The sequence below is a fragment of the Panthera leo genome, chromosome E1 (assembly GCF_018350215.1).
Source record: "Panthera leo isolate Ple1 chromosome E1, P.leo_Ple1_pat1.1, whole genome shotgun sequence".
Lineage (NCBI taxonomy): Eukaryota > Metazoa > Chordata > Mammalia > Carnivora > Felidae > Panthera > Panthera leo.
This window is the reverse complement of record NC_056692.1, coordinates 34,432,166-34,448,539: the sequence shown is the minus strand read 5'-3', so window position 1 is coordinate 34,448,539 and position 16,374 is coordinate 34,432,166. Positions and strand designations below refer to the sequence as shown.

Sequence of the window (16,374 nt, the reverse complement as noted above, 5' to 3'; positions counted from 1 at the left end):
ATAGTTCCCATGTGTACCCAAATGTGACAATTATCCCAGGAAAAATCCTAAAGCCTTGTCATTTTATTCATCAAACTAGTCACAACCTGAGATTAAGAGGAAATAAACAAGATTCTGCTCATCCTTCCTACCCTAAAGCAACAAATAAACTAATCTGCCATTTTTTAAAAAACTGGTACTATTCTGAAGAACAAATAAATCAAATGAATCAGGACATCTAAAAAGAAAAGGGGGAAGAGGGCAAGAAAATAGAAGAATCAAAAGACTAATCCAAAAATTTCCCCTTTTAATAGCTAACAGAGATAATTCAGCCTTGTTTTGAATGCTCTTTCTTTCTATCCATCTTTCCAAAGAGCAAGACGACATGATTAAGGCAGGAAGAGCCACCTGCTCTGCCTGCTCAAAATCAGAGCTTACCTCCTCAGATTGATGGCCTTTGCCAAGTTTGGAACACCTTCCATCTCTGTTGTCTTCTGCCCCATCAGACTGCTGATAGGCCTATGGGGGGAAGAAAGAGAAACAGACCTGCTAGAATGCCGTATCCAACTCATTATTTGCCTTCTCAAAAGGAATCATCAGTGCTTACTGTTCATGGAAGGCAGATAATCCAATGGTTATTTGGCCTCAAAAGATTGGCAATGGTCTTTCAGAAGCCTTTCCTTGAACAATTGAGCATCAGAAGTCTCAACAGGTAAGCAAGAATCAAATGCTGACTTAAGAGAAAACAAATCTCAGACAACCACACCAAAACAGTAATAAAAGCCTCTCCTCTGCCAACTACGTCCTACACCGTGTCTCTAAAATTCAAAAGACTTTCAGACAGATAGATGTTATTAATCAATGACAACATGAAATGCTAAAGAATTCTCATGAATTGATGATCCTATCCTAAAAACAGAGTAGAGTAACTTCAAAGAATCTCCATGGTAGAGATCTGACCTAGTCTCTGTCTTGAAGATGTTACCTAATCCATCCACGTCCGAAAGGTGGCTACTCTCCTACCTGTCTCTATGTAGGAAGAGTCCATGCTTTCCCCTAGCACACATTCCTATGTATCACCTTACCTTCAAGGTTAAGAAATACTTCCTCATGATCAACCAAAACCAACAAATATATTTTCTCTAATTTAACCTTCCAAAATTACAGAAAAACAACTTGGTATCTTCTTTACCTATAACTTTACATGTTTGAAGTAATCAAATCATTTTTTATTCTGTTCTCTAAGCTAAATCACCATAAATCCCTTCACCGTTAGTCATAAAATTAATTTTCTCTGAAACTTTAGCTCTGGATATTAATTATAAACTATAACCTTAAGCTTCTCAATAGACAACACTAGACTACAGAAATGAGAGAGTCCAAATACAGACAATGAAACACAAAACAGATCTGAAGACCACATAGGATATTACTTAATGAAGCAGAAGTAATAAAATGCTAGTGTTTGCATCAATTATCCTGTGCTTAATTTTCTACTTTCCCTCTCAGATATAGGCTCTTAAAAAAGAAACCCTTGTATAAAATTTATTAAACATATAGAGGTTCTTAATATTGCAAAGAAGTAGATTTAAGCTAAATGAACTTAAAAAGTAGCTATTTAAAATATTTTTTAGTTTTTTATTATTTTTTATTGGGGGGAGGGGGAGAGGGGAAAAAGAGAGAGAGAGACTCTTAAGCAGGCTCCAAGTTCTGCGTGGAGCCTGACGTGGGGCTCAATCCCACAACTCTGGGATCATGACCTGAGTTGAAATCAAGAACTGGAACTTTCAACCAACTGAGCCATTCAAATGCCCCAAAGGTGACTTAAAAAAAAAAACAACAAACTTTCTGTATAATGTATTCCTTTTTTTTTTTTTTTTTTTGGGTAAAGTTTATTTATTTATTTTTGAGAGAGAGAGAAAATCCCAAGCAGGCTCTGCGCTCGGGACGTGGGGCTCCATCTCATGCACTGTGAGAACATGACCTGAGCTGAAATCAAGAGTCAGACACTTAAGTGACTGAGCCCACCCAGGCACTCCTTATTTTGCCATTTTTTTAAATCAGGAGATATAAAACTCCTAAAGCCGCCTTATTAAAAATGTGCCTTCAACAAAAATACAAATCATCAGTTTTCTATTTTAATAATTGTAAAAATAACACAGAAGAGATTGCCTAATGACAAGAAAAAATTAAAGTGGAAAAAGTGACTTATTACAATATTATTCAAATTCTCAGAATATTAACATTTACTGCCAATCACAAAGCCCAGGAAAGGCACTAATAAAGCCTTTTCTTAACCTGAAGGCATTTTTTCTAAGTGATTTGAAAAACAGTGACAGAAAATATTTAGGCTCTTCTAACTATTAACTGGTATGAATCTATACCTGGTAACTTAAAAATGGTTTCTCTTTCTTCTGTGTTGTGAAAATTCTCAATTGACCATTCACATTATTAACAGACAGACCTGGCTTATGAATAATCCTCGAATTAGAAGTCTGTCCTAATCCTCTTATTCCTTTAAAATAAGAAAATATGTACATTAATAATTTTAATACCTCCCCATGCTTTCCACCTAGTATATGCTAATACTTATAAAGTGTTTTCCTTCCAATAATAATATATGTTTCAAGGTATTTGAAAGTTACTTATTAGACTATGACCTTGATACCAAATTTAAAAAACAAATGGATGTTATTTGGGGGGAGGGGGTGGAAAGAGATAAAGGTCAGAATACAGCTCCACCACAAATGTCATCAATTATCCAAAAATCATTTTTCCGTTTAATTTTTAAAAATAGGTTTGTATTCAAAGGAAGGAAGACCAGATTCAGAGAATACTTCCTAAGTAGCTTAAAATCACTGCCATCATCTCCACAGTTCAAGGGAAAGTCACCTGTTATAAATTCAAGGAGCTTAAGGGAAACAGTTTTCTCAAGAGAGAATCAAACAATAAATGATTCCATATCAGCTCTGTGTGTTAATGTTGCAAATAATGAGTCAAAGTCATAAGTTATGATGAACAAAATGAAATATGCTAGTAAACCTTACTTCTCCAATTCTGTTCATATTAAAAATGACCAAACACTATTATAAATCAAGAACCACTAAAATATTCCTCTTCCTTGCCCTGCTTCCTTAAATATATTCTAAGAAAATTACCAAAAGATAAAGAACCCTATTGGTTTGAAAAAATATTTACTCCAATATGATTCACTACACTGGAAAAAGTGTCCAACTAGCCAACAGAAATTTGTTTTAGTTTACCTGTATTTATTTTTACCATGATTCATTCTTTCATTCCACAAAGGATTTGAGATAGCTTATAAGAACATATCCTAACAATTCATTATAAGTGTGTAAAATACAGATTAAAAAAAAAAAAAAAAAAAGAAACAATTTAAAAATGCCAACCAGGTAAGGTCCAACAAACTAGTCCTTATGGTTGCACTTCTAAGTTTGTTCTGAGTTTCCAGAAGCCAAGGTAAAAAAACAAAGTGGCCATTAAATGATGCTCACTAGAATAAAGGAGAAAACATAGTTCTCCAGAGAAAACAAGAATTGATAATAGATGGCATAGCTTCCGGATGATGGGTGTAGGCACATATTTAAAAAAGAATAAAGATTATACAAGAGAAACATGACAGAGTTAAGGAAAAGATACAAAGTTATACATACACTCTAACTGAAGTGATATAAAAACATAGCACATGTGGGAAAAGACTAGATGGTCACATACAGCCCTTCCCCCCACGATATGGAGTTCTTTGACTGCAATGACCATATTACATTCTTCTGTACCACAAACATACTCTTCTGTACCAAGCTAAATGCCAGGCATACAGTAGTATGATATTTTAAACTATCTATATTTACTTGGCTCATTTAAGGTAATATTTGGCTTACAAGACAGAAGTACTCAATATACAAAAGAACTAACGAATATAAATATTTTGTGATGAAGAACCCATTATGCCACATCTTGAATAGCAAGGCTGATTATAGACTCCTTGCATAGTTGTCAAGAACCGACAGGCCTTTCTCAACCCACAATTTCATTTTTCCACTCCATATATGTTTCTGATTCTTCCTTAAGGCTCACAAGACATTAACTACAAAGAAGCATTATTGTTACTCCCAGATAAGAAATCATATAAAGTGGCATTTTAAAAAATGCTTTATTCATGTTGGAAAAACCAAAACATATCCTACATAGTTCAAATTTTGAAAAGAGAGCAACTAGAAATCTCCAAAATTAAACATGACCACAAAACTGTAACAAAATTTTTATAGACTCAACTTCTCAACATTGTGAAATCATACCACAACCTGAGAGATTCCATGCTATCAAAAGCCATAAAGTATGTGCTTTAATTCAGTTCCTATTTCTTGATGTTTTCTTGCTTCTCAACAGCAAGTGACTACAACCAAAATTTCCCCTTTTAATACAGGAAGTAATCTTCAAAGCAGAACTTGGGACTTTCATTGTGGCTACTTTTTAAAGAGGATATGTGTCCTAAAACATATTAATCACAAGTGACAGAGAGTCTCTAAAATTAAAGACTCTTAACATACAAATATAAACATAGAAATTAGACAAGATACTGCTATCATATTGTACGCAAAAAATGGCACTAAACAAAAAATTGCACCCATCCCTCCTCTATTATAAATATCATTATCAGTAATTTCTGTGGCCTTAAGTTTTTATTACAGATGTTAGAAACACAAAAAATACACTCAAAACTGAAAGTTTAAGACAATACAAATATATATTGCATTACAGTAACTGTAACAATCACGATATATTCTTTTAAAAAACTGATAAGATTAAGTAGTCTGGATATTCTGTTGCCTATCATACAAAAAAGTATTCATATACTCTTTTACGTACACTGGTTTACATTTTTTTCATCTTTTTTTTTTTTTAAGTTTATTTATTTTGACAGAGAGAGATGCACGAGTGAGGTGGGGGCACAGAGAGATGGAGAGAGAGAATCCCAAGCAGGCTCCATGCCATCAGTGCAGGGCCCAACAGAGGGCTCAATCTTGTGAACCATGAGATCATGACCTGAGCCAAAATCAAGGGTCGGACGCTTAACCGACTGAGCCAGCCAGGCACCTGTTTTCATCTTTTAAAAAACATATTTCCCATCCTGGTTTTCCAAAAGGGTAGGGAACTGGTGATACTTAAAGATTATCTCCTATCAGAGATCTAGGCCAAAGCCTACAAACTTTAAGTTATAAGATGAATACATTCTTAGGATCTCACATATCACATGGTGACTACAGTTAATAATATTGCAGTATATATTTGGATTTTTAAGAGACTAAATCTTAAGCATTCTCACCACAAAAATTAAAATTAAAAAAAACATAATTCTCAGGTGACGGATTTGTTAACTTGATTGTGAGAGTCCTTTTGTAACGTATATGTATATCAAGTTGTCACACTGCACCCTTGAAATATATACCATCTTATTTGTCAATTACATCTCAGTAAGTCGGGAAGGGTAAAAATATAAATGAAAAGATTACCTCCTACCACCACCTTTTTTAAAAATAAGGAGCTTTGACTCATTTAGAGATCAGAGGGAGAGAAAAACTAAGAGCATAAAATGAAAAAACATTCAAATTATTTTCCTCCCCTAATTTTTTTCAGATATTTAAATGTGGTTAAATAAAGTCTTGGAAGAAAATTTTAAAATACACTAAGATTTCATATTATGCCCGGTTAAAGCTTAAAGAAAAAACAGAAGGAAGAGAGAAGAAAGCAACCAGATGCAAAAGAAAAATATTCCAAGATATCAAAGGAAAAGGGAGGAGACAAGCATTAATAAAACACGACTCATTAAAGCCTCAGCTCACAAGCCAAGAAATCTAGTGTTACAAGCTTTGTGCATCTGAACGGTCAATTTTGATTAACCACAGTTACAAGTTCTTTTTAACTGTTATTTAGACACCAAGATTTATTTCAAACTGGGATAAACTCCCAGGGAGAGAATTTCTTGGTGGGATATTACATTATTAACAAAATTAAATAAAAAGTTTCAGATTAAATTTAGCTCAAAGACCACATCTACTTGAAGAATTTCTTCATCAATTGCCTAGAGAATTAGCAATTATTTTTTAAATGATACCTTATTTTTTTAATTACTTTAAATTAAGATGGAAAACACTAGTAATCAGTACTTCTCAGAGAGAAATGAGAAGAAAGATACCACCCAGCATGACAATTCCAAAAAAGTTGTATATGATTCACTGGACTGGATAACAAATCTTAATTAAGAGATTGCTTATTTTGTTTATATTTACTAGAAAGGAACAGGAAGCAGGTTTTTGAAATTTTAGTAATTAAAGGGATAAAGTGTATGTGAAAAAAATTAGTAATTTATGCCAATTAGGTACTTTTGTGAAAAAAGTAGCAGTATTTCCTTTGAACGTAAGAAAAATGCTTCAGGGGAATTCTTCCTATAATATCTCCCTTATCATTCGAACAGATTACTTACTGTATAAAAGGATTCTAGACAAGAAGTTCCTTTCTAGGTCTTAATCCAAAATTTGGAACTCTTCAGGAATCAAGAGGAAAATACAGTAAGTAGAACAATGAGGTTGTCAACTGTGCCTTTAGTGTCTGGTTCTAAAATACAATACAATCTCTGATATAAAACACAATCAAGTTAGGATTAAAATATTATCTCAACAGCTAATTTTTCTTCTTTAAATAGAGAATGCTCAACTCTTGAAATGTACCAAAAGCTTGCGACTGCCACAAGACTGTTTCTCTAGAGGAGTGGTACTCAGCAATGTGACTCCAGTAATATATTTATTAGTGTATGCACTGTGGAGTCCATCATCCAGCTCTCTAAGACCTTAAATTCCTGAAATAATTTATTCCATTCCATTCCATTCCATTCCATTCCATTCCATTCCATTCCATTCCATTCCATTCTATTGCATTCCAATCCATTCCAATCCATTCCAATTCATTCCAATCCATTCTTTTCTATTCTAAGAAGGCTCTACATGCAACCTGGGGCTTGAACTCACAACTGGCTTACAAGAGCCAGTCTTGATCACACTCTGAGCCAGTCAGGCGCCTACCCCCCTTAAATTTCTATAGTGGAATCACAGAAGTCATTCGATACATTCAATGTGAAAAAAGGAAAAGATAGGGCCCTCTAGGTATCTACAAGCCTAAAAGTACAAAGAGAAGACATATGGCTCATTTTGTCTCACTGTATTTGGCTTCTGTAACCAAACATCCACTGGCTCCCTTCTATGACATCTGCTTAATAGCCATGTCAGTTCTCCTTGAATTCTACAATGATTGAACTCCAGATTCCAAGTGATTCAAGATTTAGCTCTATTAGGCCATTCCAGAATGCTAGAAGAAGCAGTCAGTTATCACACTCCAAGCCTGGTAGTCAGTGAGGTTTAGCCACCACGAATTCCTGTCCTTGACAGCAGATGTCACTATGTAGCCTTAATGGTTGATGCAGGAAGAACTATGGGCCACCTCTCACTCCCAAGGATTCTGAGAGTTTACAGTGCTGGGAGGGAAAACTGGAGAGCTCCTCTGCCTGCCCAAATCAAACACGAAAATAGGCCATGAAGTTTCTCCCCATTTCTTTTTCTAATTTTGACTTAATTAGGTCCACTTTCATTAGCCAAAAAGAGAAATCATCCTCGGAGTTTGAAACAATAGTTATTTTTAAATCAAAAATAAGATAAAATTGTACTTAAAAATGAAATAATTCTGAAAAATGATATTCTGTTCCTTTAAACTCCCTCGGTTTTCCACTAGAAAAAAACGAAATGAAGAAGTCAGTATTTTTTTTTTTAAGTAAACTCTGTGCCCGAAGTGGAGCCTGAACTCACGACCCCGAGATTAAGAGTCACATGCCCTACCAAGTCAGCCAGATGCCCCCAGAAGTCAGTAATTCTATTACACACACTTCAGAGCTAGAGTTTTTGTCACATTTTTAAATTTCAAAGCAATACAGAAAGCAATGGCACTTTGTGTAACTGATCAAAATCAGAAGAAATGATCCACATGCACACACATCAGAATCCTGAATAATGGATATAGTATAATGTTAACCACCAACAAAGGCTCAGAGCTAAATTGAAGAAGAGAGTCTTAAATGTATCTTTGATTTAGTCATTTCTGTAGACATCAGTACCATGTGAAAATGTGAACAAAAAAGGACTAAGCCTAGCTTCCAGGTCTCACTCTTCAGCCTGGGATGACAATTCCAAGCATATACTTGGAACACCAGTCAAATGTCAAGATGAGTCATTGCACTATTAGAGCCCACTCTTTAATGTGCAATTACAGAGGAGAAGTATTTTTACTTACTCTGGTCAGCATAGTTTTTTGCTTTGAGTTCAAGTTGTCTTGTTTGAGATTCTAAAGATTCCACTCGGGTCTGTAAATCCTTTTTTTCCTGTTCTTGAGAGTCTTCAAATTCAATGAATTTCTAATAGAAAAAGAAATTATTTTCATTAGAGAAATGAAAATTTTTTAACATTATCAATTCCTGTGTTTCTTGGTATCAAGAATCACAATTAGGCATTAACTACCCAGAAAGATCTCAGAATCAGGAACTTAGGTTGATTTTTAGTTTCTCTATAAAAACATCCAAATATAGAAGGAAAAAGATGACACAGTAGTTTATGAAGTGCTTCTACTTCATATCATTGGCATTCCAAAGAAAATACACACATCCTACTCCAAATTTATGAATACTTTAACTAGCATATTTGCATATTCATGAGTTAAAGACAATTTTTTACATATTGCTGTACAGAACATGTGCAACAAATGGAGAACTATAGAATGATGATGTGTCAATAAATATTTGTTCAATTGTTTAATGATTCTAGATTACCTGAACTATGGAGTTTAAATTCCTGAGAAAAAGAGCACTCACTAGAAATAACTTCACCAAAAATTCAATTTACTGAAACTGTTCTTGTCAAGAAGATTATCACTAAATCTCAGTCTCTTCATCTTAATTCTTCTATCAGTATCATTTGACATCTGATCACTCACTCCTTAAAACTTCTTTTTTTTTTTTTTTTTTAATTTGGCTTCCAGGACTTTGTTTTCCTTCTACTTTACTGGTGGTTCCTTCTTGGTCTTCTTTGTTGGTTCTTTCTGTTCTCCCCAATTTCTTAACATTCACAAGGTCAGTCCTTGGATAACTTTTTCTCTTCATTGTTTACTCTTATTCTCTGATGATCTCATCCAGTTCCATGGCTAACTATACTAACTATATGCTGACAACCTCCAAATTTCTAGTCCAGTCTCTAGCCTAGACCTCAATTCCAGATTTACATGTCCAACTGCCTACTGAACAACTTCATCTGAATGTCTAATAAGCATCTTAACCTCAACATGTCAAAGCTTGCTCCTCTTGGTGCTAGCTAGCTCATTTAATTACTGTGGTCAATTGTTCAGGCTCAAAACTTGAGTCAGCTTTGAGTCTTCTCTTTCTCTAACACCTCATATCCAATCCATTAGCAAATCTACCTTCAGATCCAACTACTTTTCATCATCACCACCATCAGCGTGGTCTGTGCTACCATTATCTATTGCCTGGATTAAGGCCACAGTAACTGCCTCCTAGCCAATGTCCTTACTTCCACCATTGCCCCTACAACACATTCTCAACACAGTAGTGAGAGTGAACCTTTAACAAGTAAGTCAGATGGGGCGCCTGGCTGGCTCAGTTGGTAGAGCATTCAACTCTTGATTTCAGGGTCTTGAGTTCAAGCCCCATGTTGGGTGTAGAGATTACTTTACGAAACGAATAAATACTTTAAAAAAAAGGGGGGTAAGTCAGATCACTTTACTCCTCTGCTCAAAATCCTCAGATTACTTACGTTCTACCAAAATCTTTACCATAGCTTCCCATGACCAACACAATCTACATCATCCTCTTCTACTTTTCTTCTCCCCACCCCACCTCCCTCACAGTCTAGTTCAAGCTTCCCTGAAGAACCTTTGCAGTTGCTTGCTACAGTCTGGAATCTCTTCCTCCACATATCCAATTGGCTTGCTTCCTCCTCACCTCCTTAACATCTTTGTTCAAATGTCACCTTCTTACTAAGATTTCCATGTGGTATTTAAAACTGCAGTTACCCAGTCCCTACTTACCTCTCTGCTTTTCTTCTCTCCAGCATTTACTCTCATCTAACATACTATAAATTTCGGTAATTATTTATTATCTGCTTTGTCTCACTAGAATGTAGACTCCATGAGGGTAGGGATTTTTGTTTTGTTTGCTGTTGTATTCCCGGTACAAAGAATGATGACAGCTCAAATATTTGTTAAAGAAATGAATGAATAAACAAATTTTTAAAAAACTTTCAGAGTAAAAAACTGAAGCCCCTATAGAAAAATATAGAGTTCACAAGAAAACTTAGATATCACTAAATACACCCTAGTTTTAATATGAAATTTCTTGTTCATTACTTGCTTTATCTGTCCTGAAACTTTTCAGTCACTATAGTGGACACTGTTTTTTGTCTGCACACATTGCCCTCCTTTGTAACTTCTCTCCAGTTCCACGCTAACTCTATTCAGTCCATATAATTTAATTGGTGAGGACTCCATCTCCCTAGAGGTGGGCATATGACTTGAGCCAGACAGGTCATTCTCCAGGGTACCTGCCAGTTATTAGAAAGAATATTACCTCTTTTCCTCTGGAATCACAAACTCTTAAGAATTTATTAGCAGGCTTAAGCTGCAGAGGGACATCTTTTTTCCAACATATGGAAAGAACGAGCCTGAGAAATGAAGCCAATATAAAGAAAAACAAAGAGCAAGGAGGAATAAAATCCTAATCAAAGGTACTATTTGAGTCCTAGATTCAGTAGTTCTTGGAGCCAGCATTTTCCAGTCGTTTTTATTTTTTCAGTTACATAACCCAATGCATTCCTATTTTACATAAGCTTATTTGAGATGGCTTCTAGCATAAGAAACTGAAAGAACCCTAACATACTCATCTACTTTCCCTCAAGAGCCATTTGATTTCCTTATATTAGAGAACATTTTCCTGATCTTTGGACGTTTGAAACCTATAACCTCGGAAACATTGGTTCTTAATCATCCAGAGGTTCACAGACCCATTTGGTAATTTGATATATCCATGAACCATGTTTCCCCAGAAAAAATGCCTGCATCCAACCCGAGTTCTGCCTATTTTTTCTCAGAGACTCAGGGAGCCCTTAAGTCCTTCCACAAACCACACATTTAGCACCCATGCCCTATACATTTTATTAACATATTCCATATTTGTGAGGCTTCTGGGAAGCCTCAAACCACCATTGTTTACTTTTCCAGAATACTAACCCAAAGATGACCCTAAGTAAAAGGGGTAAAAGTTTCAGTAAATGTAAGACAAGAGGCAACTGGACAAATCATTCATTCATTCATTCAAAAAATGTCTCCTATCTACTCTGTGCAGGGCACATGGAACATGACTGTGATTACCACACTATCCCTGCCTTCAGAAGGTGTTCACTGGCTACAAACTGAATGCAAACAGGAGATATAAAGGTTATGTTGAACAGAAAATCAATAGCTATATAATAGGATGTTGCTGATGAAGTCTGTATAAATTATTTCAACATTTTGCCAGAGGATACAAGCAAAGACTAAGAATTAATAAGAAAAAGTAATTATTTTTTGGCCTGCTTTGAAAATGATGCTCCCATGGCTAACTGAACTGCTATATCTGGGTTAAGCAAGCAGAAATTTTAGGCTTCTTTTGTGCTATGGATAAAAGGCTGTTTTAAAGAACAGACAGTAGACCTGAAATCATTATTGCACTATATGCTAACTAATTTGGATGTAAATTTAAAAAAATAAAATTTAAAAAAAAAAACATGCAGTAGATGTTTACCAAGTAACATTTAAAATGATGTGCTACTGGGCACCTGGGTGGCTCAGTCGGTTAAGTGTCTGACTTTGGCTCAGGTCATGATCTTGCAGTTTGTGAGTTTGAGCCCCGCATCAGGCTCTGTGCTGACAGCTCAGAGCCTGGAGCCTGCTTCAGATTCTGTGTCTCCTCCTCCCTCTGCCTCTCCCATCCTCATGCTCTGTCTCTCCCTGTCTCTCAATAATAAATAAATGTTAAGAAAAAAATTTTTAATGACGTGCTACTGAACTTCTAACAAAAATCTTTACCACTAACAGATTGGTAGTTGCCAGGAGCAGGGGGTAAGGGTAGGGGTAGGGGAAAATGGTGAAGGTGGTCAAAGGGCACAAACTTCAGTTACAAGATGAGTAAGTTCTGGGGATGTAATGTACAGAATGGTGATTATAGATAACACCACTGAACTATACATTTGAAAGTCACTAAAAGAAGATTTTGTAAGTTCTCACCACAAAAACAAAAACTAATTATGTGACATGATATTAACTAACCTTACTTGTGGTAATCATTTTGCAATATATACATATCTCAAATCATTATAGGGTTGCCTGGGTGGCTCAGTGGGTTGGGCATCTGGCTCTTCGTTTCAGCTCAGGTCATGACCTCACGGTTGGTGGGATCGAGCTCTGTGTCGGGATCTGAGCTGACAGCTCAGAATCCTGCATACGATTCTCTCCCCGTCTCCCTGCTGCTCCCAGGCTCACCCTTGCTCTCTCTCTTAAAATAAATAAACATTTTTTTAAAACTCATTACACTGTACACCTTAACCTTCCACAATGTTATACATCAATTATTTCTCAATAAAGCTGGAAAAAAAAAAAAGCCTTACTACTATTCTGCCTATTCAGAACCTCTGATAGAAGAAACATCATCATGAACACACAGCTTCATGTTTGCTTTGTTTCTTAGCGACCCAGTTTGGCTACAGAAGGGCATGAATAATCCATAACCGTTTAGCAGTCACTACACTACTATCTGCTTACTGTACAAGCATTATTTACACCTACCTAGATGATTCATGTTTCAATATTGTTCACATTTTTTTATGACTACTGAGGCTTTATATCTATATCACCTCAAGTAAATACAGCAAAAGAAAAAAAAAGAGATCCCCCCCTCCCCCGCCCCAAAATGACGTGACAGTTCACGGACTGGCAGGGCTATGTATCTCCAAATGTAAATCTCTTGTTTCTGCAGTTTCCCTTCACGGGAAGGGACTGGCAATAATGAAAATATTGCAAAGCAAATACATAATGCCAGTCCTTTCCTTCAAGCAAATTAAAACATAAACTTAGAGAGTACAAAACGAACTACCATCTCTCACAAGGGTGTATATGTTTGTTTTCTTTCTTATTCTAAACAGCAGATCCTAAATTAAGCTTTTTGGAATCATGAACTCCTTGGAGAATCTTATGAAAATAGATCCTTTCCTCAGGAAGACAAATATATGAAAGATAAAACTACGCAGACTTAGTGCATCTTCAAGGTCTACAAGAAATCAAGAATGATTTTCCACCATTTATAAAAATAGTCAATGTTGATTTCTTTTAAAATCATCTTTTAAAATTCTCTCTGTTCATAAAAGTCCCAATTTTAAATGTGTTATTATATCTTGGTTTGGAAATGTACATCTGCCACCCTCATTTAAAATACTAATGATGCGGGCAGGGGAGCGCCTGGGTGGCTCAGTCGGGTAAGCACCCGACTTCAGCTCAGGTCATGATCTCACGGTTTGTGAGTTCAAGCCCACATGGGGCTCTCTGCTGTCCTTGCCGAGCCCACTGTCTCTCTCTCTCTCTCTCTCTCTCTCTGCCCCTCCCCCACACTCGCGCACGCTCTCTCTCTCTCTCTCTCTCTCTCTCTCTCTCTCAAAAATAAAGAAACATTATAAACAAACGAACAAACAAACTGATTAAAAATTGAAAAAAAAAAAAGAGAAGTATAAAATGGGGGACTAACTTGATACGAGAGACTATGGGAAAACCTTCCTGAGACATTTGAGCTGAGACCTGAAAGATAAATAAAAATTCATCAAGCAAAGAGAGGCTGAAAGAAACCAAGGGCATCCAGAATGGCCAAGCTCAAAGACAAGTTAAAGAGGATGGCTGGAGATGAGGCTGGGCAATTAAGGACCAAATCCTACAGGACCTTGCAGAATACTGGATCATATCAGAGATACTGAACTCCACTCCTCCTTTGGAAAGCTCAGTGTGAGACCATATGGGAAATTCAATGGAGGGAGCTGAGGGAGTTTGAAAGGAGAACCAGGGTGTGTAAAGGGAGAGAGACCAAAGGTCACCACAATAGTCCAAATGAGAGAGGATTATGAACAGTGGCAGGGAGAATGGAGACAAGGATGAATTCAAGATAATTTGTTGGAGGGAAAATATACACAATTGGTGACTGAAAGAACGTAAGGGAGAAGAGAGAAGGAAAAATGAGGAAAGAAGACCGATTTCCGGCTTAACCAATGATGGAGCTGGTGATATTGCTTATCTGAAATAAACAAAGCTACAATAGCCAAATTATGGAAACAGCCTCACTGTCCACCAATTGAAGAATGGATAAAGAAGATGTGGCATATATGTATACACTGGAATATTACTCAGCCATAAAAAAAGAATGAAATCTTGCCATCTGCAACAACATGGATGGAGGTAGAGAATATAATGCTCAGTGAAGTAAGTCAGAGAAAGACAAATACCATATGATTTTACTCATATGTGGAATTTGAGAAACAAAATGAGCAAAGGGAAAAAGAGAGAGAGGCAAACAAAGAAACAGACTTGGTAACACTTGTGATGAACACCGGGTCATGTATGGAAATGTCGAATCATTATATTGTACACCTGAAATTAATATTAAACTGTACATTAACTGGAATTTAAGTAAAAACTAAAACAGCAAAGGAAGTAGGTAAAAGTTAATATAATACAATTGATATATATTTTTTTAATGTTTATTTCTGAGAGACAGACAGAGCATGAGCGGGGGAGGAGTAGAGACAGAGGGAAACAGAATCTGAAGCAGGCTCCAGGCTGTCACCACAGAGCCTGACTTGGGGCCCGAACACATGAACCGTGAGATCATGACCTGAGCTAAAGTCAGATGCTTAACCAACTAAGTCACCAGGTGCCCGTAAAATTGATTTTTTTTTAATTGATTAAGGCAACTGCCCCTTGGGATTTTTATTTGTAAATAAGTTATCTCATTATTTGGAGTGTAACTAGCACAACCCACCTGCAGGTTAGCAATATGGATCACAGGCTTTAAAGAACGTATGAGAGCAGTGTTATTTTTCATATATTCTTTAAGGACTTTGTTATATGTAGCATGATCCTAAATTTATATACTGAAGGAATAAATAAGCAAAAGAAAAGATGTGGAAGCATATATTAAAATGCTCATAGTGGTTATTTAGCAGTGGTGGGATTAAAGGTGATTTTATCTTTTTTAATAGCCCTTATCCTTAAGTAGCCTAAAGTTGCATTGTTTGTTGGGGTTTTTTTCGTACAATAAATATGTATTATTTACATTATTTTAAAAGAATAAAGGAAAGTGGAAAAACGCATACTGAAGGCTTATACCTCCTCAATGGTAGTGAAGCTAAACATGAACCTTCATTTACATTTCAGCTTAGAAAGTTGCCAAATTAAACATTAATATTACCGCTTAACTAACCAAAAATGATTATGGGTGCTTTTCTAAATACAATTAATCAAAACCATACTCTGAAATAGGATACTGAGAGAGGAAAATCAGTGTGAAGGGAGAATTCCACTTTAATTATATACAGTTCATGCTATATGCCATGACCTTACACTAGATCTGTTGAAGTCAAAAGTTACAATACAGGGTGGAGTATGTCAGCACTAAGATATAGAAGTGTGGATCCATCCCAGAAAGACTCTAAAAAGAATGTAGAAAATAGATTCATTTTATAGATATCATTCTTTCCTATAAAGGTACTTACAAGAGAGTTCCAATTACAACTAGATTTCCTTTTATCAACCCAAATCTGCATCTAATGCTGTATTTTTACAGGTCTTGAGGCTTTATCCCAGCGGGAGACATTTTGAAGGAGGGGGCGGGGAAAGTAAGTACATGCTCAAAAACAAAGTAAATGGATACTAAAAAGAAGCCTATTGGCAGGGTGCCTGGGTGGCTCACTTCGATTAAGTGACTTTGACTCTGGTCATGATCTCAAGGTTCATAGGTTCGAGCCCTGTGTCGGGCTCTGTGCTGACAGCTCAGAGCCTGGAGCCTGCTTCAGATTCAGTCTCCCTCTCTCTCTGCCCGCTTCCCTGCTTGCACTCTGTCTCTGTCTCTTTCTCTCTCCCAAACATAAACAGTATATATTATTTTAAAAATAGAAGCCTATGGGCATTCATAATTGATTAAGTGTGACTTTACTTCTTGCCAGTGGAATAACTTCATGAAGCTGGTCTGCC

At 36.2% G+C, this 16,374-nt stretch overlaps 1 protein-coding gene across 3 annotated transcripts in view; it reads right to left on the bottom strand.

Annotated features, from left to right (window-relative positions):
- Positions 1 to 16,374, bottom strand: part of SPAG9 (sperm associated antigen 9) — a 132,089-nt gene that overhangs the window by 90,052 nt on the left and 25,663 nt on the right. For 2 of the 3 annotated variants that reach the window (XM_042917270.1, XM_042917271.1), the window contains exon 2: positions 8,338 to 8,458. In XM_042917270.1, coding sequence (XP_042773204.1) covers positions 8,338 to 8,458 — 121 coding nt within the window. Of the gene's footprint in view, positions 1 to 6,484; positions 6,620 to 8,337; positions 8,459 to 16,374 lie in introns of those variants that run through there. The other variant, XM_042917273.1, reaches the window with a different exon arrangement.